General features: G+C 47.5%; 1 protein-coding gene across 6 annotated transcripts in view; it reads left to right on the top strand.

Annotated features, from left to right (window-relative positions):
- The first annotated feature begins 3841 nt into the window (after positions 1-3841).
- NPAS3 (neuronal PAS domain protein 3) overlaps positions 3842-26541 on the top strand; it is an 827147-nt gene continuing 804447 nt past the window's right edge. For all 6 annotated transcript variants that reach the window (XM_040970285.1, XM_040970284.1, XM_040970283.1 and 3 more), the window contains exon 1: positions 3842-3999. In XM_040970285.1, the coding sequence (XP_040826219.1) occupies positions 3842-3999 (158 nt within the window). The remainder of the gene's footprint in view (positions 4000-26541) is intronic.

Here is a 26541-nt window from a genome sequence, read left to right as displayed (position 1 = left end):
TTGGCTCTATGCTTATCTCTACATTCTACTTCATTTTCCTCCTAAATATCTGATCAAAGGAAAGCAAAAATTAGGGACAATCAGCCTTGCCATCTCTCTTCTACTTCCCACTGGCAGCTTCTGACAGGCAAGGGGGAAATCTCAGTCAAACCTTTTTTTGGCAAACGGAACGGATTTCCAGAATAGATACTTTTATCCCATGAGCTAAAGGTCCAGTTGTATACTGACCACAAGCATGCATATGTCCATGTACACATGCGATGTGTGTGCATACACATGTGAATGGTAGACAGATACATAGTCATGTCACATATACGCCTGCATTCGTGATTAAAAAGCATGCGGTGCTTTGCTGTGTGTCTGCATGTGCTGACATGTACACTGAGAGGAAGGCTACAGAATGAATGTGTGTGCAGTGAAGAGCAACCTGTGCTCCTTGTGGTGGAGAGATCCCTAAAGCCAATTTCTAAATACTGCCAGCCCAGCTACCAGCCTGTGGAAATTTTAGCTGAAGGAGCAGGGTAATGAAACCTGAATTCCTAATGAGAGAATCAACTTAAATTTTTGCTCAAGGTCCTTAATGAACATGGAGATACGCAGATCCAGTGAGAGACGCGTCCTTCGTGCAGGCCACGCCATATTCTGACATCACACATGTAAGGAACAGTTGCTGGAAATCATAGGCACGTGGCCATTCCAAGGCAACCCAGGCTGCATTTTATCGTGGGGCATTTTGTGTGTTTTGGTTTAGAGAACAGAGCTTCTGGAGGGCAGAAGGCATGCAATTCTCTTAAATATAAGTAATTGAATGCTTGAAACTTTGAACTGGAATGTGCTCATTAAACTGACTAGTTTCAAGTATAATTGGGGAGGCTTCAGCTCTCACTTGTTTCTATTGGGAAAGTTTTGCCCTTTAGGCTTCCAAAAAAAAAAAAAATTTCATTCCAAGAAGGAAGGGCAATTGGGGCTACACATTTTCTGATCAGTGACTGAGGTTTAATTATCTCTTCTAGTCTGATGCTAGAACGGATGCTCAAAGAAATGAAACTCTTGGCCCATCAGCATAACTTGGTATCAATTTTGCAGGAAGACTTTCAAAGGGAAACTCCATTTCGGGGAATGCTTCTCCTTTGTGCCAGAGGATTTTCTCCCCATCTTCCTCCCTTGTGACATTGGAACGGCCTGAACCTAACTCAGAGGATTACCTTACAAAACTGGAGTTCAAGTACACATGGAGGGCCAGCATACTGGTTGAGCTAGCCACCACCATTCCCAACGGGTCAATAGTTCAGACACACAGCGTTTTTGTGGGAAGCAGCTGCCTGCATCAGTGTTCTTTTGGGAGCGTACTCAGCCCTTGGTTAGGCTTCCTTAGGCTTCTACAGTATTGTAGCAGGCCTCCAAGGGTGCACTCAGGGAAGGAAAATCCCAGCCCCTCCGGCATTCTCAATCTCTCTGGAATGTTCAGGAACTCCCATTTGATCCACCAGGAAAGGCAAGCATACTTTTTGAGGTTGTTTCACACCTCATCATCCAGGAGCAGGGAAGGTGCTCAATCCCAACTCAGCCTGATATGCCTTGCCCACAGCTCCTCTTCCTGTGACATCACCACTCCCAGCTGCGGCCCAGCACCACCCAGGCTCTCTGCCCCGCAAGTCCGACTGCCTGGCCTTTGACCCTGAACCAAGGGTATCCGCAGCCGGCTGGGTTCAGCTACAACACAGCCCCTCCCCAGGCAGGAAGGGAGTCTGGACTGGTTAGGTCTCCAACTAACTCATGGGATTCCTGGCGCCCAGGCACAGATGCTCATTGCTATTCTTTCTCCGTGCAACACGTGGGGGTGGGAATGAGGCGGGGAGGTGGGGGGGACGACGACGCAGTCTCATATCTCCTGGTATTATCTGCCGTCCAAAGCATTTTCTTTGAGAGGAAAATGGAAACGCAGCTGCGCTGTGGGTCCGGCCAGCGCGAGCCCGGGCTCCCTCCCTCCGCCTGTCCGCGCCCGCCGGGCTCAGGCGGCTGCTCCGGAAGCGGACTTGGGTAGGGGCGCTCTTGGGGGGCTGCCCTAACCAGGCGTGGGACACTGCTGGCGATGACTCGCCTTTGTGCGTCCCCGCTGCTGCCCGAGACCACCGAGGTGGGAGGGCGCGTCTCGGGTTGCGATCCCCTGTCCGCGTGCAGGATGCAGGACCAGGCGTCTCTGTCACACTCTGGACCTCAGCAACTTCTTGCCAGTTCATCAGGTTCCGTCCAGGTCCCTGCACACCGGCTGCGCCCCAAGCTCAAAGGGTTAAGCCAATTGGCCAAGGGCCCCGGCGCTGAGCCCAACGCTTCGCTGAGCCCAACTTCAGTTTGCGCGGAGGGTCCTCCGACCACTGGGTCTCGGTGTGCGGGGCATGGAAGGGAGGAGAAAACTAGAAAGAGAAACCAGTAATGGTGCGGGGGTGAGGAGGCTCGAAGGAAAAGGAGCCCTAGCCCAGCATCCCGCAAGGCCTGCACACCCCTTGAACCCATTCTCCCACCTCCTGTCCCTGCATCTCTTTCCCCCATTTCTCTGGGAAGAAGAAAGGGGAGGAAGTGGGACAACCGGGATCCCGTGCCGGGGCGGGAGGGGGGGAGCAGTGGACTCCTTCCGGCCCCCCACCCGGCAGCACGGCGGGCAAAAGGAGTCTTGGACGCGAGAGGCGCTCCCGAACCGCGCACACCCCTTTCACATCCCTCCTGGAAACGCGGGTGCCACAATGTGGCGAAGTAACTGGGGAGGCGCGAGCAAATAAACGCACGTGTTTTCTCTTTTTGTTTCCCTGGTGGTAGGAATTTGCAGAGTTGGGTTCAATTGTGGCTGTTCATTTATTCGATCTCCTTGGTCCAAAGGGGCACCGAGGTGGGGCCCGGATCCCCGCAGCCGGACAGCCGGTCTCGGACCTTCCAAGTTTGTTGGGGACCGAGCCGACCGACCGCGCGCCCAGCAGGAGCGGGAAGAACCCGTTCTGATAAAGGAAGCAAACTCTCCACTGCACAAAAGCCGCTTCTTCCCACCCGCCCCTCCCACCCTGCTTTTCGCAAAGCGTCTCCCCTCGCCAAGTATCAAGTTCTCTGGGAACCCAAGTTGCGCTCGGCAACCCTGGCGTGGCCGGGCGTGCGGAAAGGCTGGCGCACAGGGGTCCCGGCTGGGAGGGGAGACTCTGTGCCCCCAGGACTGAACGCGCGGGCTCCAGTCCAGGTGGCTGGAAGCCTCCAGCCTGCCTGGCTGTCGGCTATTTCTCTAGAGAAAGAAGGGGAGTGAGTGCATCTGTCTTTGCACTTTGGGTCGGAAGTGCGCGGCGAGTGTGTGTGTGTGTGTGTGTGTGTGTGTGTGTCCGCGCGCGCGCGCTGAGGGGGCGGGAAAAGAACGCACCCCCCACTGACCGTCATTCCCTTGCACCGGCCAAGTCCTCGCCAAGCCTCCCCTCCTTGCCTCAGCTGGGCTCGCGCGGCGCAGCCGGAGCAGCCAGCGAGAGCAACATCCTGCAAAGAGAGGGGAGCGCCGCGACCCCCCAAAAGGGAAAAAAGGCCCCACCCTGACACGTTGGGCTGTTAGCAAGTCCCTCGCACGCCCCCCGCACCTCCTCCTCCCTGCGCTCCCGGCCCCCCCCCAGCCCGCTGCGCGCACATCAAAGCGCCTCTCCGCCGCGCACAGTGGCGGCGGCTCACTAATGGGATTGCAGGCTGGTGCCTGGCTCCGCTGCTGCCGCCGCCGCTGCTCGCGCCGCTGCTGCTGCTGCCGCTGCTGCCGCCCGAGCCCGAACCCCCCGCTTCCCCGAGCCCAGAGCCGCCGCACCCGGGGGCCGAAGCCGCGGCGATGATCCGAATCTTTCCGGATTTCAGCGTGCAGGTGACGGCCGCGGCGGCCGGCGGGGCGGCCGCGGGGGTGCCGGCCGGCGCGGGCATGGGGCGGGCTGGCGCCGCGGCCAACGGCACTCCGCAGAACGTCCAGGGCATCACGTCCTACCAGCAGCGGTGAGTAGTTCCGACTGGACTGGGGAGGGGGTGCTCCCGCCCTGGGGTGCTAGCGTGGGACTCACTTTGCCCCTGTTTTGTGTCTGGCGACACACATACAACATCGCCAGGGCTCACTTTGCCTGCCCCTGGTTCTTCCAGAAGAGGAAGGGAAACGATCATAATAGTAATAATAATAATTCACGCCCTGGACTGGAAAGCACTACAGTGCATCGTCGCCCCTCGCCTTGTGCCTGGCGCGGAATGCAGGAGCATAAGCCCGGAGTAGCGGAGGGAGTTGCAGCCAAGTCTGAGAGGTCGCACGAGGTGCTTTCTGCAAAGTTTGGGATCCCGGTCTCGAAACCCCGCAGAATTTCCTCATCGCCTCTGTGGGGCGCGGACCCGCGCCCTTGGGCAGCCGGTGGGAGGAAGGGGGCATTGATCAACCGGGGCTCATGGATCATTTGTTCCCAAACAGAAGGGGGACAATTTTCACGTGTATCGGTAGCCTTGCCATTTCTACATAATGGTGTTATCATGTCACCTGTTACTAGAGGGAAATACAGCACGAAATCCGACTTGGTAGCCCTGTGAAATATTCATCTTGAACGCATCCTAATGCAAAGGTAGCACGATTCAGAGATAGGAAGCAAATTTCACGAAGTTAGGCTAGGTGGTGAGAGGGAAGTTTTAAAGTATGATTTAGCATTTCTCTAATGTCTGTTTACTGATCGCTTTCAAAAAAAATGATGGATGTGACAAGTGAAGCAGGGAGCATTCTTTGACTTGGTTAGGAAGGCAGGGGGAAATTTCACCACCACCATCATCACCACTGGTTCTAGAAACCCCAAAGTTTTCCCTCAAGGACAACTTTGCATATTCCATGGTGTTAAGAAAAAGAATGTCATTCCCAAACCTGCACTGAGAAAGACGAACAATGCCATGTGAGAGGTGAGCTCAGCATTACACAAGATGGAAGGAAAAAGACATAGGAAAGTGTGAAATTAAATATTTGTGTTTCCCAGATTGCACACGATTAAACATCTGAGAGATCTGCCAATGGCATTTAACTTAAAATATACACAATGCATAATTCAAATAGCAGTTCCTATTTTTACCTTGTATTTCAAACTTCATTGATTTGAGAACCTTTGATTGGAACCAACAGTATTTAAACTGAAAAGGTTACAATAATCTATCACTGCCATATTTTGTGCCTTCTAACCAATGGCCCAGTGACCAAAGCCGATTTTGCATAACACACTGAGTGTCTTCCAAGTTGATACCCAGTATTGCAAGTATTCCTTAGAAGACTTCATTATATGCCGTGCTTAGTGCTGGAAATTCTCAAAGGACTCTAAAAATAATTTGAAGAGGGACTATGCCTTGGCAAAAAGATTTATTTTTTTTAATTTAAATGATTTTAGTCTTGCTTTACTTCAGTGATTACAAGAACCTGTAACACAAAAGAGCTGGGCATCTTTCAAACATAGAGGACTAGAAAGGATTGAAAGATTCCTCCCCCTCCTTCCTTTCGTGGCTCAGGTATGTGTGCGTGTGTTTGTGTTTTATAAGACAGCTCAGTGACAATGGAATCTGACCAGCAGTATTGGCAAGTGCGAGCGGCAGTCTCAACAGTGTGCTCTGCGAGGTAGAAGTCCAGGCTCAGAAGTGTCCGAACCCCTTTGCAGCACTCCTGGGGCCTCCTGAAGATCTGGAGCCAGCTAGAGGGCAGAAACTGCGTGGGGGCAGGAAGGTGCTGCAGTCTAGGATGTCCAACCTTTGCTTTGCTGGGACTGCTGGGGTGTCTTTGCAGCTCCCTACAGCTCTCCATACAGGAGCCATCAGGGATAGCACCCCACATTGATACCTCCCTCTCAAAGTTGAGTGGGTAGGCACTTCTGCCCTCAACTTGGCCTGGGGGTTACTTGTCAAGCCTCAATTACACTGCAGTTCTTCGGATTAAGGCTTTCAAAGACATCAACCTAAATTTTGGGCATCAGGATGTTATTATTCCTCTATGCACTTGTGCACTTTCCTTGTCCTGTTACTTTGACAGCAGAGAGTGTGAAAGCTGTGAAAAAGGCAGCCTTCAGCTGGGGTGACACCTGTTACTGTCCTTAGTTGCAGGAAACTTGCCAGCGAGAAGAATGAATCTTACGGGCAAGCAAATTCCTGGCAGGTGTTAGAGTTCCGGTGTGAATCCGGAAGCCCCTGTCCCCCTACAGCACTTCATCAGGACTCTGGATCAGTCCCTGGCTGTTGGTACCTCCAGGCCCCAAGTGAGGTCGCAGCTATGTTTGCTAAACTGAATGGGGACACTCCATAGAAACGATGTTTTCCAGGACTTTTGGAAGTCTGACTCGGGGGTTGCCAGCAGCAAGACAGTGGCCTGTTGTCACCCTGGGGCTGTAGGCGGGCTGTCCTGGACACCACCATTTCCAGCCAGGGACCTGGCCCCTCCCTGCCCACGCCAAGGTTCTCCAGTTCTCTTCTCAGCACCTCTTCTGTTCTTCTGCCTGTAGAGTGCAGGTCAAGGCGAACTTGCACCCAGCGGGCAGACACCACATCTCTGCCATTAAACACACCTGAGCTTTTGTACCAAATTTGCTACTCCTGGCCCCACTTGGTGGGGTGGAAGGATGCCCCCTTTCAGGTCTGTCTGTATTTTCTGCTGAAGTTTAGAGGGAAATGCAAAGCCTCCCACAGGACTGCTGTTGGCCGGCAGGCTCATTTCATTCACTCCAAGTGGCAGTGCTCTCTGGGAAGCCGGCCTGGTTGACCCATGACCGGCCCAAGTCTCTGCGGACACAGCTGCCTCACAGGCTCACAGACCCGGGTCCGCCCCAGGGATCAGGGCTGGCCCCAAACGCTGAGGGGCTCTTGTTGTAGGCCTCACTCAACCCTAACAGGGGCTGAAGGTGGGGGAGAGGCAACAGAGACTGGCAGTCCAATCTGAGGACTGGAGTGTGGACAGCTAACCGTGTCTCCAGGCGTGGGTATGCACACGTACAGCCAGGGGTCCCTGGTTCGCTCCGTGCATGACTGGGGCTGACACTGGTGCTCAGGGGAGGCTGCAGATAGCAGCAGGGGACCCCCACGCAGCATCCACCCACACTCACTTCCGCTGCCCCCAAGGCGCTCCTGGGATGCTGCTGTCCTGCCCCAGTTCACTCCCGTGGCCTCCCAGTTCCTCTTTCGCTTTCTTTCTTTCTCCTGGCTGCGATCCTCCATACAAGGGAAGTGTTCACAACTGCAACTGAGTGGCGTTGTTGCGCCAGCAGCCAAGCTTCCCGGTCCCCTCGAAGAGAGAGAGAGAGAGAGAGAGAGAGAGAGAAAAAGAGAGAGAGAGAGAGAGAGGAAGGGGGTGTGTGTCTGCTTGGAGGAGCGCTCTGGAGCAAGCAGCTGGAAAATGCCCAGAAATACTTTCACAGCGGTCAAGCTGGGAGCCCCCAGCGTGTCCTCCCCGTCCCCGCCCCTCCGGGCCTAGGCCCGACCGCCCCCGCCGGGAGGGCGTGTGAGTGTGAGTGTGTGTGTGTGTGTGTGTGTGCGTGTGTGCGCGCGCGCCCCACCTGTCACCAGGCCAGCGCCGGCGGGGGCGGGGGCCGTCCGAGGCGGCGCGCGAGGCTGGGAAGCCGGAGGCGGCGGGGCCCTGGGCCGGGCGGTCTGCGGGGCCGCGCGGCCGCCTCCCCCCGCCGCCGCCGCCGCCGCCGCCTCCCCCCGCTCGTCCGCCGCCGGCCGCCTGTCTCCGCGCCGGGCATGTCTCGGGAGCCGGGGCGGCCCGGGCCGCGGGTGCTCTGCGGCGCATGGACGGGGGAGGAGAAGGCGCAGGCGGCAGAGGCGGCGGCGAGCTGCGGCGGCGGGGAGCGGCGGCGGCGGCGCGAGGGGCCGGCCGGCCGGCGGCCCGCCTCGGGCCCCACTACTTTTCCGTAGCCTCCGTGCCTCAGCGACGCGGCCGCCGCCGCTACGGCCCCGGCCGCCCGCCCGCCCGCCGGGCCGCCACCGCCAGCAGCGGCACCGCGCGCCGCGCACGCCCGCACCCACTCCCGCCGCCCCACGCACACGCACACCCCCGCCCGCCCCGCGCCCCCACCCCGGGAGAAGGGGGGGGAGAGAGAGAGAGAGAGAGAGAGAGAGAGGCAAAAAGTAAGAGAGGAAAAAAAATAGCAGGAAGATGGCGCCCACCAAGCCCAGCTTTCAGCAGGATCCTTCCAGGCGAGAACGGTAACACTTTTCTGTTTATTGAACCTGCCGCCCGGGCCGCTGCTCCCGCCGCCCGCTCGCCCGGCCGCCGGGGTGGCGGGGCCCGTTCCGCCGCCCGCCTCCTGGGCCGCGAGCCCGCGGGGACCGCGTCGGGGGCTTTGCGGCTCAGCAGCGCCCGCCCGCCCGCCTCCCGCGCGCATTGTCCGCCCGCGGCGGCTGCGGCAGCGAGCGGGCTCTGGCGGCGCCGGGCTGTGCGAGCAGTCGCACCCCCTCGACTCGGCGAATGGAGTGACTCGCCAGAAAAAGAAAAAAAAAAAAAAGAAAGAAAAAAGGAGAAAGAGAGAGAGATAAAGAAATGCAAAAGAAAAAAATAAAAGGCCAAAAAAAAAAAAAAAAAAAAGAGGCGCTGCAGTGTGGCGGCGGCGGCGGCGGCGCGGCGAGGGTGGGGGGCCGGGATCCCCGGGGCCGCCGCTGCTCCCCTGGCAGCCGCTCCCGAGGAAGGGCACGAGCTGGGGAGGGGGAGGGCGGGCGGCGACGGGGGCGGAGGCGGCGGGGCCGGGGGCGGGGAGCCAGGCCCGGGGTGCGGCGCGGGGGGCCGTCTCCGCGCCCTGCACTAGGCCCGGCCGCCGCGCGCGAGCTGCGCGCCGCCCGGGGCTGCGCCCGTGGCAGCCTCGGCAACTTGGGGTCCCCAGCTCTGTCCTCCCTTCCCTCTTCACCGCCCCCTCCTCGCCACGGAACCCCAAGATTAAAAAAAAAAAAAAAAACTCGAAGCAAACCCCTGTGGTCCAGAGCAAGCCCACGGTCGGAGAGCTCTCCCCCAGCGTGTCCGCACCAGGGGGCTTCTATGAGTGCCCCTCTTTAGGGGGAAAGCTGTATTGGGAAAGTTCCCCCGGGAGAATTGCATCTCCCACTCGGGAGAGTGTGTGTTGGAAGTTAGTTAAACTAGTGGAGCCGAAGGGAGAGGGAGTTGGTGTGCCAAAGATCCTGGCCCGTGCTACGTGGATGGCATTTTGAGGATTCAGAGTAACGAAGCACGTGGTTTTCCCTCCTGCTGTCCACCCAGCCTACTTTGTTTGGCATCCTATTTGCTATTAATTGGCAGCGTTAATGACATTAATTGCTTATAGCATATTGGCTTGAGCCGCGTGAATATCTCTTTCTGTCTGCGCAGAGGCAAGGCTCAGTGGGAAGCATGAAATGTTACGGGTTGATTTCAGGAGGAAAACAAAAAAGGGATCTGATGGGTCCCCCCACCGCCCTGGCGGGGCCCCTGCCTTTGCTCGCAGGCTTCGGAGCTGGGAGATGAGGCACCTGCTTCCTTGCAGGACTGCATGCTGGTTCCCGGCCAGTTTGATTTTGGAGACAACATAGGGTTGTGATACAGGCTTGTGTGTGACCCACAGCGCTCATCCAGAGAGGCTAGTAGATTTTTAGGCATCAGATCCGTTACAGATCTGTTAGGCTGTTGCTAGTTTCCTTCTTGCAAAAGGGACCACTGACTTGTCAGGATGAAGAAAATACGTCTGCTAAATAACTACAGCATGACTGATTCCAAACTCTGGATAGTTCTGTGAAAGTCATGTATCTGTAAGTCAACCATCCGTAATTGAGTTTCTAAAGAGGTGAAGTGTCCGCAGCGTTAACTGTTCCCATGCAAGGGTGGAAAGCCTGGCAGCTCATAGTTAACAAATGAACACTGCTTCTTCAGAAATATCAGTGTTTTATGATGAATTCACCTGTTAAATATTTTACTCTGGGAGGTAAAGAAAATAATTTATTACAGCAATGTGCAAGACTTTTAACAATTATTTTTTTTTAACATGGTGACAAATACTTTTTTTTTTGAAGGAAGTTTCTAATTTCCATCTCTTCCCATGTTCTCCTCCCTCGTTCCCTCCCTTCTTCCTTCTCTTTTCCTCTCTCCCTCCCTTCCTTCTCCCTTTCTCACTACCTTCCTGCTCTCCCCCCCTCCAGCTCAGTTAGTCGTAAATGCATTCACTGGGATGGCCCGAGTAATCTCTCTGGCGGAAGCCTATTTGTGTGCCGTTTTGGGAATTTCTCTGAGATAGGAATCTGGGAGATAGAATTAATTTCGAGGGGAAACTTCATAGCCCGTGCCTGAGTGCGTTCTTTATCACCTGTCTCCATTTGGCATTCGAAGAAGGTAAATCAAAGCATGCGATTTGTTATTCTGCTCCACTTGAGAGCTGAACTAAATAACACTTGGGCTGAAATTCTGATTGAAGTTGTAGGAGGATATACTGTATTTAATTTAATGCCCTTTAATAGCATCTTCTTGTCCGGCTTGGGTGCTGTCATTTTAAAGGTTGGATCTGAGAAGCTTTAACCTGTAGGGAGAGGGAGGGGTAATGACAGGGCAGGGGGCATAGGAGTGTTCCAGGGGCAGTGAAGGAAGGCGTTCCAAACTCAGCCTTGCAAAGCCTAATAACCACAAACTTGGCCTGTTAGCCAAACAGTTGTTTTATGTCCCAAGGGTTTACTTTGTTATCAGGGTAGAAATGCTCTTAACACTTGAAGTGTAAACATTACACATGTAAGTTGATTTGGTTCTGTAATGAGAAGCTAGACAGTTTGGTCAGGAGAGGTTGTTTCTGCTGACTTGTTACAGCTGAGTTGAGGCACTCCACCTGTGTTTGCACTTGGTGCCTAGAGCTTGCTGCTGAACAGTGGTAGTACTCCACCTTGCAGAACGCCACTGTGTCTGGGAAAGATGACTTTCTGTGGACTTGTACATTGCATCCTCTCGTTTACTCACAAAGCACTTTCCAAATTTCCAGCTTCACAAAAGTGTATGTAGGCACTTTATTGCAAATTCATTTGTGAAAATAAAACCAAATGCTTCCAAAGTGGAAAAAAAACTATCTTTTGAATTGTTTTATTTATGAAGTGGCTGTGTGTCAGATGATGGCACAGAAATGATTCCTTCTAATAACAGGTTTTTGACAAAGACACTAGTTTTTGATACTTCCGTTCATTACTGCTCAGTGCCCCTTACATTCTGTGAGTCCTAACTCAAAAGTGTCTGCTTAAATCTGGACAGTCTCTGTATAAACCTGTTTGGTTTCCTTTAAACTCCAGCACATGTCAACTTGTGTAGTTCTGTCACTGAGGTCCCTCTACTCTGTAGGTGTAGAGCGCAGGAAATGAGAGAGTGTCAGGCATGTCAGATGCTCATGCTGATTGGCGAGGCGTATTCCAGGAGCTCAGGACGTTGGGTTTAAAAAGTAGAGGTGGCGGTGGGGACCACGGTGGAAATGCTTCTTTGCACCATGTAAGCGTAAACAGTGATAAATGATGATGTGCATTGTCTAACGGCCGCTTATATATATAAATAGCTCCACAAGATTGTTTAAATGATAATCGAAAATATGAAATAGGATGGCCTTCATATCACAAGGCCAAGGGTCTACAAATGGAAAAACTGAAATAATGAAATATTTCCAAGGCAACAGACTGTCAACAGGAACGGTAATGCATGGGCATCTCAGAGCTCCAGCAGAGAGCACAGGAGTCGGCCCAGCCACAGAGCTAAGCCTTCGGAGGACCGCCGTGGTGCAGGGCCTCCTGCAGTACCACGTCCTTGCTGGTTGCCAGTTGCTGAGCCATGGCTGAGAAGCTCCAGTGGGATTATGATCATTAGATCTCACTTGGTGTTACTTGATGCTTTGAGTCTCTGAAGAGACGCACAAAGTTACACCAGGTGTTTTCAGTATGAGGAGCAATGTTTTGGTTCTCGTGTCTTTCCATATTCTTAAAACCTGACTTTCGCTTTTGACTAAAAGTGATGTGTAATGAGTTTCTCCATCAGAATAAGTTGGTAAGAATCACACAGCACTTTAAACATAATCCACGAATTGGAGCAGGTTGATTTTAGTGAGTTTGGGTTTTTTCCTGCAGTTCTCCCACGTGTGTGCCCTTGAAGTAGATCTATTTCACGGTACTGCCAGGATTTCCACGAACTCTTTAACGCTTTCCCTGTCCGTCCTCTGAACGTGGGATCCACTGGTGTGCTAAAATTCCACCTGTCTGATGTGGGACCTTCTGTCCAGGGTCCCCTGCTCTTTGGTGACATTTTGTACAACAGAGCACACACGCATACACACGTACTTCTATACACAATTATACATGTTCTGTGAAGCTGCACTTTGGGGATAGGCTAGAGGTGGCTTTTATTTAGATTTCTTTCTCTGAGGAACTGCTGATATCCTATTTTGGCATCTCTGTGGAGGGCAAGTCAGAACAGTTCCTCAGACAGTCCAGGTAACACGCTTTCTGACAAAATTCCTCAAGTCCTTTGCTATCAACCACGAGCCCGGTACAAACTTTTCTCCTCCTGCAGTTCTTATTGTTTTCTTTTTTTCCCTGAATGTCACCAAAATTAAAAAAAATGAGGGGCCTGTGAGAGCAGAGTCAGCCCTGTTCCTGGCTGTGTTTTACATGGCCTGCTTTTTCTTTTTATTATTTTTATTGGTAAGGCAGATATACAGAGAAAAGGAGAGAGAGAGAGAGGAAGACCTTCCATCTGATGATTCACTCCCCAAGCCACTGCAGTAGGCTAAAGCTGCACCAATCTGAAGCAAGAGCCTGAAGCCTCTTCCTGGTCTCCCACACAGGTGCAGGGTCCCAAGGCTTTGGGCCATCCTCGACTGCTTTCCCAGGCCACGAGCAGGGAGCTGGATGGTATGCAGAGGAGGCAGGATTAGAACTGGCACCCATATGGGATTCCAGCGTGTGCAAGGCGAGGACTTTAGCCGCCAGGCTATCACGTTGGGCCCTGGCCTGTTTTTTCTACCTTACAGCATTTGATTATTTTAATGGTATATGTGTGTTTTGAAAAGCTGTGCATTGCAGTTGGTTTAGAATCCAGCTTCAGTTGTTTTATAGATGTGCCTTTTCTGCTTAGGGTGACTGAGTTGGAAACTTGGTAAAGACATTAATATGTTAAAAATTTTTATTGAGTAGTTGACTGAATATTACACTTAAAAATTTAAATGCTGCCAGAATTGCATGTAATGGAATAGGTAAAACGCTAAATATTTCAATCAGCGTTGCAGTGGGAACTTCAAGAATTTATGGGAAAATTCAGTTGTCCGCATTTAACGATGTTAGTATTTTCACAATCAGTAGTGGCCTTTTTTCCCCTCATTGGACAGTGTAATAAACCAACTGTAGCTGAATGGTATTTTTACTGCGCTGGGCCTCATTAGTGTGAATAGGGTGTTTGCACTATTAAGTTTGATAGAACCTTACATAGTTAGAGTAATTTGTAGTAATATTAGTAATACTACAGTGCGTAAACAGGATATGGCTTAGAAAGAATAAAATGAGTGTGACTGGAACTGCAAGGACTGGGCCAGACACAGGAGGAAGCCACCCAGGGACGGTTAGGACATTTGTCAGGCGTCAGGTTTTGGTGCCTTCATTGGAATACATGTACGGCATCATGGGAGGCAGGTTGAAAACCCCCTGGCCGCAGACTGTAAGTATAGGGGGACGCTTTCACTCTGCCTGATTTCTTGAACCTCGGCCTCCCGCCACAGTGGCCTGTGCTGGGGACAGTGTGGGCCAATGTCCCCTGTCAGAGTGGTGGCTGTGGCTGTGGACTTGTCTGATATGGAGACTTGGAAAGCAGCCTCTTCTGAGAGAGTGAAAAGTGCAGAATTCCTGAAAATATGAGTCTGTTTTTTTTTTTTTTCTTTCCACTTCTGCCAGCATGGTGTTGTACCTAGATAGGCATCCAATGTGTAAGATACTGTAATTGATGACTGTAGGTTGGTTAGAGGCTCCAGAAGAAAGGAAAAGGAAGAGTTGCTACATAAATGTGAGGCCGTTTCAGACAAGATCAGGTGTGCTCAGGGTGGTATGGCCGAAGACAATGTGAGGGCATTTCCTAAGTTCCACGGAAATGCAGTGAAAAGTCAGCTATTTGGGCACACAGATTTTGAAATTTGTGCAGTGTTTTCATATAAATGCATTTTCCATGGAGTGTTTTTACACCACAGTTAACTTGCCTTTTTATTCTATTTTCCAAAGACTTTTTGAACTAGGCTTGTATAAATTGAAATCCTAGATGTTAGGAAAGATGTCTTGATGGGATTTAAAACTTGTTACGTATGAACATGGACACTTATTTCACCTGCTGTGTTCCAGACACCGTGCGCTGTACTTCACAGTAATTTTCTCATTAATTTTGCCACTGTTCTTATAATCCTCCCCTTGATGGATTACAAAGTGAAACTGTAACACTCCTACAAAGGTGCCCGAGTCAGAGGCTGCATAGAGCTTGTGTCCAGCGTGGACTTGAAGGTCCCGTCATAACCAGGGAGGTCCACCTGAACATGAAAGGGGTGTGTGTCGGTGGCTGGTGGTGATGGTGACCCTTCTCAGTTCTCCGAAATCAGGGACATCTGACCCATGTGATGGAGTTTGTGTAGCCAAAACACTCAAGTGTGGATAGTGAACCATCTTTCTTCTGTGTGGTCCTTCACACAGTAGATATTTGGAGAACTTCAGAGAGGTTCTGTTTAGAAAGCCATAGGAAGAATCGGTATTTCATGCTTTAACATCCAGGAGAAGCACAGCTATGATAGGCCCTGTTTCTTTCTTTCTTTCTTTCTTTCTTTTTTTTCAAAGTTAGATATACAGAGAGGAGAGACAGAGAAGAAAATCTTCCGTCCGATGATTCACTCCCAAAGTGAGCCACAATGGCCGATGCTATGCCGATCCAAAGCCGGGAACCAGGAACCTCTTCCAGGTCTCCTACATGGGTACAGGGTCCCAAAGCTTTGGGCCGTCCTCAACTGCTTTCCCAGGCCACAAGCAGGGAGCTGAATGGGAAGTGGGGCCGCTGGGATTAGAACCAGCGCCCAAATAGGATTCTGGGGCGTTCAAGGCGAGGACTTTAGCAGTTAGGCCGCGCCGCCGGGCCCATATCGGTCATGTTTCTAATGGAATGTTTCTAGCAGAATCAGTTTGCCCCACTAGTGCCTTTTCGGTCATAAGGCAGGGAGCGCTAAGGGACCTTAGCGTGTGTTAACAGAGCTGCAGTGGGGGCCACAGCGTTTGATGATTATGTCTCAGGCACTTAGATTTTTGTTCTAGTTTTGAGTGAGGAGGAACAAGCTCAGGGGAGTTTCTGAGTAATATCCGGTAGTACCTAACTACTTAGGAGTTTTTCAGAGAGAGAGAGATGTCCCCCATGGCCAGGCCCGGGCTGAATTGAAGCCTGCAGGCAGGACTTGATCCCAAGCTGCTGCCTGGGTGGCGGGAGCCCAGTTACCTAAGCCATCACCACTGCCTCCCAGGGCCCATGGTAACAGGAAACTGGATTCAGGAGCTGCAGCTTGGAATCAGACCAGGCCACCCTTAACAGGCAGTGTCTGGGCAGGCATCATCACTGCCAGGCCTAATGTCTGTCCCTGGATATCTTGTTTTGAAATCTGTAAGTACTTCCAGAAACTGGCGTCCTTCCAGGTGATTTGGCATTGTAGTAATGACGGCAAGCCTTTATGCCGCACTGTGCGCTAATAAACAGATACTGTTGGAAGGGCTTGACCTATATTGACTCATTTAATTAATAATATAATGTGAAAAATGGACCATAGAAGCTACACAAATGGCAAGTTGTTATTATTTAGGTTTCATTCCCCCAACAACGCCCCCCCCCCAACTTCAGTGCTCTGCTTTCACCTCCCATCTATTTCTCCATCCCAGGGACCACAGTGTTGGATCAAGTCGAAAGCAGTTCTCTGACAAAATCTAAACCTTAGGAAACCTAACCTTGGACCCTAAAGCTACATTTGCCTCATGAGAAGCAGGCTATACTTTAGGTTTTTAAGTGTGATACTGTCAACCAAATAGCTGTTTCAGTCATTAAAACATGTAATAGAAATTCCAGAAACTCCCGGAAAGAGCTGGATAACCAGTTTTTGTGTTATGGGTGAAAAGTGTTATTTTGCTTGTGCATCTTACATATTCACTTCACATTCAACAGATCTCCTGTTTCCATGAAGAACAGATTGCCCCGTACCCTGTGGGGAGGAGCTCATACAGAGAGAGGCTTTTGTAAAATGTTGATGGTAAAACGCAAAAGTCATTCAAAAGTGACTGCAAGGTTTAAAGCTCCCATCGGGTCACCTTCTGTTACAGTGCATTGCTCTGGCTGGTGTGGTAATGCAGGGTCCCAGGGCCCTGGCATGGGTGCTGGTGTCCAGGCAGTGCCCCGTGGGGGCGTTTCAGCAGCGTCTCATTACATCTGATGGTCGAGGGCTTTTCATTTGTAGGATTTATAAGAAAGGTAGTATTGAGTTAGGAGTCCTCTGTATGTGAACAGAACTGTAACGAGCTTACTTCCCCAAACCTTTGAGTTTTCCCATGAGCTACTTGGTAACACTGCAGGAGATAAGCTAGGCTTAAGCTTTGGTGCCCAGCACTTGCCTCAGACTGCAGTCTGTCCCTGGGTGCTGGTGGAAGGCTTGAGAGCGCCCGCTGTCTCTCCCTGGCCTTGAAAGTGGACATGGGGAGACCACTGTGTTGTGCTGATTGAAGGAGCTTTTCTTCTTTCCAAAGTTAATTTGTTCTTCAGGTTCCACTTCTGAAAAATACATACATTTTACTCATGTGAGAGTGTATGACAAGGTATATGATCTTTTTATTGCTCTAGATTTTTGCATAGGATAAGCACAGTTCATATATAAATCATTTATCTGTACGTACACATATAGACTGTTCATAACAGACCTTGTGTTTATAAAATATATCTCGTGACTACTTAAAATGGAAAACTCTTACAAAGATATCTCTAACCAATTATAAATGTCTTACTTTAGTTGGAGTTAAATTTAAATATATGCAGTGGATTGGTGACTTTTTTGTTTTCCTAATGCTGTAAGGAGAAGTAGGCTCATCATTTTTTTTTTTGCACATTTTTATTGTTCTGTGTAAATGTAATTTGTTAATCCTGCGAAATTTGTCATAGATAAATTTGCTTGGATTATCTTGTCACCACCGTATCTGCATTCTTTTGTTCATTGCTTATTCATAATTTAACAGTCTGGCAGTGAGCCTTTTTGGGATGCTCACAAAAGATATATGACCTCTACCAGCTGCTACTATAACCTGCAGAATGCACAGCGAGGCGGCGGGGACGTGAGCATTCCTCTGCTGGTTAAAGTGCTCTCCACTTAAACAGTCTGTTCCTAAGAATCTCAGGAATCTCTTGCTACCAGCGGTTTTGATTTTTTTTTTTTAATCTTCTTAAACAAAATTACTTCTAACAATCAAATCGTTTGATATGTTTTATTTTTACATTGCTCAAAGGAAGTTAATTTCTTGTACACTGTTTCTTCTTTATAAGTGGATACTTTAAAAATGAATGGCTTTTTTTTTTTTTTTTTTGAGGATGGGTCAGAGTTACCCACAATGGTTTTCTTGGGCAAGGAAGATTGGAGCAAGGAGAGACCCACACCCTAATCCTAGAAGAAGAAATGCTTCGTTGCTTCCTGTTTGAATCCGAGTCCTTTACAGTTCATACTCTAAACACGCTGCGTTACGTGGTATGCATCAGGCATTAAAAATAAAATGTTACTTGAAGCGTAACCACATCTTTAGGTTTTCATTATTCTGAATTAGTTTAGTGTATGACTTCTCCCTCTTCTTTCTCTCAATCAGCAGATCAGTTTATGAGTAATGGTTAGTTTTCGCCTCTCTTCTGTGCAGGCATATGATTACGGCTCAAAATAATTCATTGCTAATCCATGCAGTATTGGTTCATCTCCATCATTCTGTTCGTGATTAGAGCCTCAGGCCTGGTGCCTCGCTTTCCGCCCTGATTTTCTTTAACTGCAGCCCTTGTTTTAATATAGTTCTGTAGTCACCACTCTCCCACCAGCTTCTCGCCATTGCTCATATATATCGATTGCAGTAGATTAATATTTATTTGAAGCTATTTTTCAGACTTTGTGAAAAATGTATTCATTTCTTCCCGTGAATCTTCTTCCAGAGGGGGTGGGGGCAGAGGAGAACGCAGAGCTCGGCTGTGGAACTCTCTGGAAGGAGCCAGGCTAGTGCTTTCGCAGTCTCGATTCATTGCTGCCGGGGGCGGGGGGTGATTTTTTTCTTTTTACAGAAATCAGAAACTTTAGTTCCCATTGAATTTTTTGGTAGCCGTTTAACTTTTTGCTTTGTTTTGTCTGTAATAGTTCTAGAATGCCTCTCTCTGTTTTCTCGGTGTATGTATTCGCCAGCGCAGCCAGCATGGGATGCACCCGTCAGCGTGTGTTGACTGTTTCCAGACAGGGACACGAAACTCCCAGTCTCCCGAGCATCTAAATTTGGCAATTTTACCAGAAGGTCATCTACCAGATTTTTAAAAGACTTTGTTTCAGATCTCAGTAGTCCCGTGTTCCTTTTCATAATTACTTTCGTCTCATTGTAGCTGTGTGTTTGAAAGTGTAGGTCAATGAGGATGATTGCATTCAGAATTTCATGATCTGTGTAGTGGAACAAATTGAAAGCAAAGCCTGTATCAATCACTGTGAAGGGAGGGTTAATTGTTACCGCTCCTCAAGCCTCTGGACAGATAAACCAGTAATGAAATACTTATTGCTCTGATATGTGAATGCAAAGGGACGAAACAATGGGAACAGAAGCAGTCCTCAGAGATAACCCGAGTCAGAGAAAGAGAAAAGCTGCATCAGAGTTCGGTGTGTGCTCTGCATTCACTCTTGGAAAGTCATGCTGTTCCTAGTCCCCCTTACCCATCTTGTTTCTGCCAGGTGAGGCCAGTATCATATATCAGGTTGCTAAGGCCAAATAAGAATATGAAAGGGAGGCACTCTCTGCTAAAAATAAAAAAAAAAATTAAAAAAAAAGGAAAGAAAAGAAAAAGTGCAACCCTATGCCTTGCCTAAGCCTAGGGCATTTTATAAAAATAATGATTGAGGTACTGTTCACATAGGCGAGGTATTGCACATGCGTGACTGGCAGATGCAGCAATGTTTGAAAGCAACAGTCTTTTCCCAGGAATTTTGGAATTGTTAGTTCCTGGTGGACCAAAGTAGAGAAGGAATTGTGTATTTCATCGGGAACTAGCAAAATAGGAATTAATAATCGACAAGAAATCAGGAGATTAAATGCACTTTACCCATTTCTTCCATAGGAACTTAACATTTAAACATCTGTTACTTACTTATATGTTGAAATATATGCAAAAATATTTAGCCAAATTGAAGTCTCAGGCCCATGACAATCATCTCAACACAGTGGGTAGTTCTGAAAATTAATGAGAATGATAATACTGTAAAGACTGTTCCAGACTTTGCCCAAATTCATTATCTAAGACTCTTGTTAAGAACATCTCAAAGAATTTTAACCAGGAAAATATATTAATGGTTCAAAAGCATTTTGAAAATCCTGAATGATAAAAGTATAATGGAATTATATATGCAAGAGTTAGAGTTAGCACCACAGATAGCGGTAGGCACCGGAAGCGTACCTTTTCCCACTGCTGGTGTTGCTGTTGCGTGTGGCCTCAGCAGTAAGGGCAACTTGAAGCCAGCTTTTTTTTCAGTTTTGCTTTTAGGCCAAGAAGGTTAGGATCACTATTAAAAAAAAAAATGAAAGCTTTCCCATGAATACACGGAAGTGTGTAACTGGGGGAAAGTTAAGGTATATCCAGTTTTGAGCATTCATTTTCCATGTGAAGCAACTGCTAGCAAGATACAACATTCTTAGCCAAGGGAAAGAATTTCCCCCCATCACTGTGTTTCTCTTAGAATGTTGAGAATTTCCTGAGGCCTGGTTCTGCGTCATGCTGCTCTGGCTTACATGGCAACTGCAGCGCACAGCGAGAATACAGCCCCTGTGTGATCGTGGCCCCGTCCTTTTCCTGCCGTGCTTTCGTCTGTTTTAAAAGGTGTCTGGAATGGCAGTGCTGCGTAACAGCACTGAGCCAGGACATTCAAACTGCAGCAGTAAGTAGAGAGAGCCCTCTCAGACAGCACTGCACCCAAAGGCGACAATCCTCGTGTCCGGCAGTGGGCAGGCACGGGAAAAAAAAAGCAAGAGTTCTAGCAGTAATTAGTACATGTTATTGACAGCAGCTCGCGGTTGTCAAGGCTGGCAGGGCAGTGCGTGTGAAGGATCGCTGGTTATGTGCTGCTTGAGATGGCAGAAAGGCTTCTCTTTGCCATTCCTCCCTGGGAGGTCGCCCCCCCCAACAGGCCCTTTCACTTTCAGAGCCCCAGCTTCTTCATTGCACGTGGGTCGCTCAGGCCCCCTTCCAGGAGCTAGAAAGCTCCTTGCTTGCGTGATTAGGTCATGTAGGTATGTTATACAAAATACGAAATTGAAGCCCATGCAGATTTTTTGTCTAATCGCCATTACTGATATTCCTTATTTATAAACCTGTGAAAATTTTGGATGAAATATGTGTGTCATTGAGGTTTTTGTCAATAAAATGTGGGATACCTAAGTATGTTTTTTCTATGAAGATGACTTTAAAGGGAAATGTGTTATTTGCAAGAATGACCAGAGGATATTGCAGTGGAAGAGCAGGTAGCATGAAGTTGTGTTTTCAGTGATGTTCTGGGGTTAGAGGTGGCCTCCCTGATGCTTGGGGAAAGGAATCCTCAAGAAGCCGTCATAGAATCAGACTGAACTGGAGCACGTTGGACTTCGCAGGACCTGACCCCTCTCTTTCTGTGATAGTGCTGTTCCAGGGACGGACATCTCACCATCCACGCTCTCCTGTCTGTCAGCAGGATGCGTTTCAGATGTGCTCACAGAGAATTTCCAAGGCCCTCGTGAGCATGGCTTCTGTTACGATGCTTGATGAGAGAGCTTCAGGGAATCCGCAAATCTCCTGAAATGTCATACTCACTCCAGTTTACCACTCACCCATGTGGCTTTAGTTTCCCAAAGAACTGTGAGGAGCCTTAGAGTTTATTCTTCTTGCAAGCTGGAAGTCAGTTTATGACAGTTCAATAGATGCTAGCGAAGGTCAGAGATGGAGGGCAGGTGTTCACACCCAGAATTAGCAGTGACTGGAGTGTCAGCATTTAATTGATCTCCCCAAGCCTCATTTCCTGTAAAGTGCTGTGAAGCAGGCCAGCAGATAGCTTGTGTTCTAGAAGACACACTGGGCTTGGGGACCATGGATTCCTCAGGATGCTGGGAAATATGCCATCCGTTTGTTCTGGAAGGAGGCCTGTGTCCCTCCTGCCGGGTTGTTTTATATGCATGCAGCCTGAAGCAGATAGTCTGTTAAGGACCAGTTGGAAAGGACAGCCTGGATGCTGACTGCTGGATTGCAGAAATGTGACTCTGGGAGTGATCTTAGAGTTTAGAACTCTGAGACCAATGCAACACGAAGTCACTTATTAGGAGAGAAAATCGGGGTTTCTAATGTATAATGTACCAAATTGCTAAAGCATGAATCATATGATGTAATTCATCAACCTCATATAGATTTAGCTGGCTCAGTAATGGTTGGATCCTTACTATATTAAAATATTTATATTCCCATGACTTATATTTTATCCTGGTAGATGTTTTGCTCTATTTTGTAAATAAATAATTTTCTCTGTTTAAGCTATACACTTTAACTTATTGAATATTCATGTTGTGTGCTTGCATTGTATCCGTTAAATATCTCCACAGCCCTGTAAAGTAGGTTAGCAGGGAGCTGAAGCTGGGCCTAGGCTGCAGGCTGTAGCCATGAGGATGACATCCGTGTATCATCCTAGGTGTCTTCTAACTCTTGGGAAGTCATTTAAATGTTTGTTCTAGAGCCTGTACACCTGTTGTTTCCTTTCTATGTGAGGTTGTCTTTCTCTTATCCTTACCCTGCTCCTCACCACGGTAAAGGACCAGCTAATGCTGCGGTTCTCTTATTGCACAAGGAAGTATGAAACCTTTTGGACCTTCAGGTTGGAGTATATAATCACTCCTTACCTTCAGATTTTCTTGTAACTGCCTCTGTCAGACTAACAATTATAGTTAGGAGAGAAATAGATCAACAAACAGTTTGACCCTCAAAGATAGCACAATGATAAGGTGCTACAGCAAAGGTTTATCATAAGGGATGAAGATCTTCTTTAGCAGTGTATACTATGAGGTTATATTTCCTGCAGAGCTTTTGTAAGCTCTTCAGTTGTGAATGCAATTATGCTCTGTTAGTTATGGTGCCATGGACGCTCTCATCATCATGATATGCTCCTACCTGTTGCATAGCTTTGCAATTTGCATATGCCATGATTTATTGATGTAGCTCAGCAAAAAGGCTTGATTAAAATAAACCATAGCTTCTGGTAAACTCACATTCAGTTACAAAATTTAGGGTTTAGCTCAGATTAGTGCCATGTAATTTGACATTCGACTTTAGTACTCCGGTTATTAATCTCAATGTAATGGAACAATATACAAGTATGAGTATAACTTAATCCACATTAATTATCAAAGCACAGACTAACAGATAATAAAATTCTTCAGGCACAGATATGATCTGTTGGAAGTATTTTACAATGTTTGCAATGGAACTACTTATAAAAAAGCCAGTCAAGTGTCTCGAGGTTGTGCTAAGATATCAGACTAAGTAAGGCTCTTGAACAGATGACAGTATCCTATAGAAAGTATAGGTTTTTGGGGAAGCAGATTGTATTTCACCATTGGAATGTATTGTTAAGTCTCAAAATATCCATAGCCAGTTTAGAGAATCATTAAGCAAAATGATAGTGGTGGAGAAGCAGATTTCTCTTTTATTTGCTTTTTTATGTACATTATCACCTCTGAGAAAGGGAACATGGTTAGTCTTCCTTTTGCACTCCCAGTATGGAAATACATTCCTGGGACAGTGTAAGTAAAAGAGGCTTGACTTGAAGTTCAACTCTAGCTTTGCCTGTTTCATATTTACATCTCATCATATGGATCCCTTATATATGTTAAAAATCTACAGCGACCGATGGCAGATTTCATGACTTCAGATCTAAATAAGTAATAAACATATGAAAAACTGCTCAGGCTCCCTAGCTCTTAGGAAAAGACAAATGAAAACCACATTGAGGTTCCACCTAACTCCAGGGTGATTGGCCTGCATTCAGAACTCATTGCACTTTTTTGCGTGGATGTGGGGAGAAAGGTCCCCTCCTTCATTGCAGAAGGCAATGTAGGCTAGCACAACCACTATGGACGTCAAATGGAGAGTGCTAAAAAAACTGAAAATTGACCTCCCATGTGACCCAGCTATCCCACTTCTGGGAATATATCCGAAAGAAAGGAAAACTGAATGTGAGAAGGGGATCTGTAATCTTATATTACAGCAGCACAATCTATAATAGGAAAGATGTGGAAACAACCCAGCTGCCCATCAAAAGAGGCATAAATAAGCTGTGGTAAATCTACTCAATGGAATACAACTCAGCTATCAAAAAGGATGAGATCTTACTATTTGCAACTAAATGGTAGAGACCATTATGCTCATGAAATAAGTCAATCCCAAAAGGACAAATATCATATGTTCTCTCTGATATAAGGTAACATTTATGCAAAATGTAAGATCAATAGCTGATGTTGTTTTTGCTACATCTCATAGGTTTTGAAATCTGTTTCTATTTTCATTTTTCAAAAAAGTTTTTTTCTTATTAATATCTTCACTCATTCATAAGTCACAGTGGCATTGTTTTCTTCAAGAAGGTTTTTGAGCTTTCATTTCTTCAGTGACACATTGGTCATTCAGTAACATGTTATTTAAAAATCATGTTGTAAATTCCCTATTTGTCTTCCTGTTGTTGATTTTGTTTTATGGCTTTCCATTTAACAGGATGTTTAGTAACTGTGTAATAGGGACCATCATATACAAATATGAAGATACAGTGAAGTATGCATCTCTACTTCCAAATCAGATGGACTCCCAATGAAACTGTTAAATATATCTTGACTGTAGGATGCAGGTCTCTGCCGTTGTCCATGCCTACAAAGTGAGGATACACTAAAATAGCACAGTGCTGGACTTAGGGCTGTTTGTGAAGGACTACACTACTGTAATATTTTGGGGGGAATCAGCTGAGGGGAGGGAAATTGGGGAATAGGTAAGGGAAATCCCAGAGCCTTTAAAACTGAATCATAAAATTAAAAAGTTTAAAAATTAAAAACAAATAAGCTAGTAGACATGAATAATCATTGCATAATTATAACTATAAATATTTTTGCCAGTGCTTAGTAATTTTTAGTGTATTCTGGGTTTCCAATTTGAATTATTTACGTTATCCACCATAGATTTCTGAAAGGTTATGGCTCTGTGACTCTAAAGAGAATAATTTTAGTTTCAAGATGTGTCATAAGTCTCTATTAAACAAGGAATCAAGGAAATCAATTAGAATCAAATCTACCATTGATAGCTTTTTTAAACCTCCAAATGATACCACCAAATAGATGAATTCTGGAACAATGAAGTACTGTATTTCCAATTAGACTCATATTAAACCCATTTTATAGTCGATTATAATTCCATAAAATTTGAATTCCATTAATTCTATAGTTCACAAAATTGTAACTATAATAATTTGAGTTGATTAGACCAAAATTGAAAAATCCAATCATGTAAAATAGAACAGGTTACAAAGAGAGCTGACATTTTGCTGGTGCTCTCTCCCCGGGTGGCATAGTTCAGCTTTAGATATCCTTATGTACATAGAACCTCTACCAAGCATCTTTATCCAGAATGGCTTATGTCAGACAGACTTAGTAACTGATTGATTTAGCTGTTCGCCATGACTGATGGTGAATATGACCACCTTCAAACTGACCGGTGGAGAGTCAAATCTTGATAAACCTGCTTGAACTTAATATATACGAATAATGAAATAATTAATAACTCCAGGGAAAGAGTGGATCAGTAGTTCAAATATACTCATTCTTTCCTTTCTTTGCTCTGGATACTGCTTACTTTCTCCAAAGTTTATAATCTGTAGACACTGAATTTGGTCCTTAGTGCCTGTTAGCTGTTTCAGATCTATCGAGTGTGTCTTGAAAAAGTTTTGGAATACAATTTAGCTGCCAGTGTAGTAGAGTATGGGCAAGGAAACACATTTTTTTAACCAAATTTTAATCCTACATTCCTCCCAAATATGCCCTCTTACATACGTGCTGTGCAAATATAAACAGAGCTCTACTCTTAACGCAAAAATTCTTTTCAGTGTTCATAACGAAAACAGATCTCATGGACAAAAGCTTTCTGTTTCCCAAGGATAACACTGAGTTCCAGAAACAAAACCGTGACTGGCTCACTGCTGTGGCACCTTGGCGTGATGAAGGGTTAATTTTCTGCATGACTCTGGTTTCCCAGCTACAGATGGAATCATTTTCTGTGCCTAAACTCTGTGTGCAAAGCTTGCTCTGTTTTCTGAAAAACACAGTATTTCTGTACTGTTCCCCTTCTATCGGAAACATTTGTTTAAATGCGTGTTTTGTAGTTAATATTTTAATAATTACTGTTTATCAAATGTGTCACGTATTGATAAGCTGTTTACTATGGCATCTTAAATTTCGTTATTTATTTAAAAAACGATTGCTTTAACCTATCTGAAAGGTGGAGAGGGAGGGAGAGACAGAAAATAGATCTTCCGTCCATTCTTTCACTCCCCAATGGCCGTAACTGAGACCAAGCCAAGGCCTGAAGCTGCGCCTCCATCAGGGTCTCCCACAGAATGACAGCAACCTGAGGGCTTGGCCCGCCTCTGCTGCTCTTCCTGGTGCATGTGCATTAGCGGGGAGTTGTTGGAGAGGTGGGGCAGCTGGATTTGACCTTTGGCTGTGATATGAGATGTTGGCATCAAATAGCGCGACTGCTTAACTGACTCTGCCACAACACTGGCCCCCATGTTAACTTTCTAAGCATTTGAATTTGTTATTGGTAATGTACTTAATTTTATTTTGATCTTTATTTTGTGGCATGAGTGTAGAATCTCTGGCTTATGAATCTTTTCAATTACTGTCTCTCTAAGAATATGAGCTCAAAGAGGAGGCAGGCCACCACAGAGAAAATATGGGCCGTGAACTGTACAGACAGAACAGGTTCGTTTGCAGGGACCTCCTTGTGGAGAGCGGAGAGAGCCCCGTTTGTACAGGCTGGGGGTAAGGGCGGGCGTGGCTGTAAGGCCCTGGCGCTTCTGCCCCTGGCCGCCGTGGCTGTGGGCAGGGTTGTACTGATTGAGGAAGAGGGCAGGGACCTAAGATAGGTCTAAGGCTTTTGTGCTTGCTGCACAGTCACTGCCACCCACTTCCCATCCCAGAGAAGCTCAGCTCAGCTTTGGCACTTGAAACACTCTGCCTGGCTACAGTCTC

This window comes from Ochotona curzoniae, unplaced genomic scaffold (assembly GCF_017591425.1).
Source record: "Ochotona curzoniae isolate NIBS_2020 unplaced genomic scaffold, NIBS_Ocur_1.0 scaffold_4701, whole genome shotgun sequence".
NCBI lineage: Eukaryota > Metazoa > Chordata > Mammalia > Lagomorpha > Ochotonidae > Ochotona > Ochotona curzoniae.
This window is presented reverse-complemented; position numbering and strand designations above follow the sequence as displayed.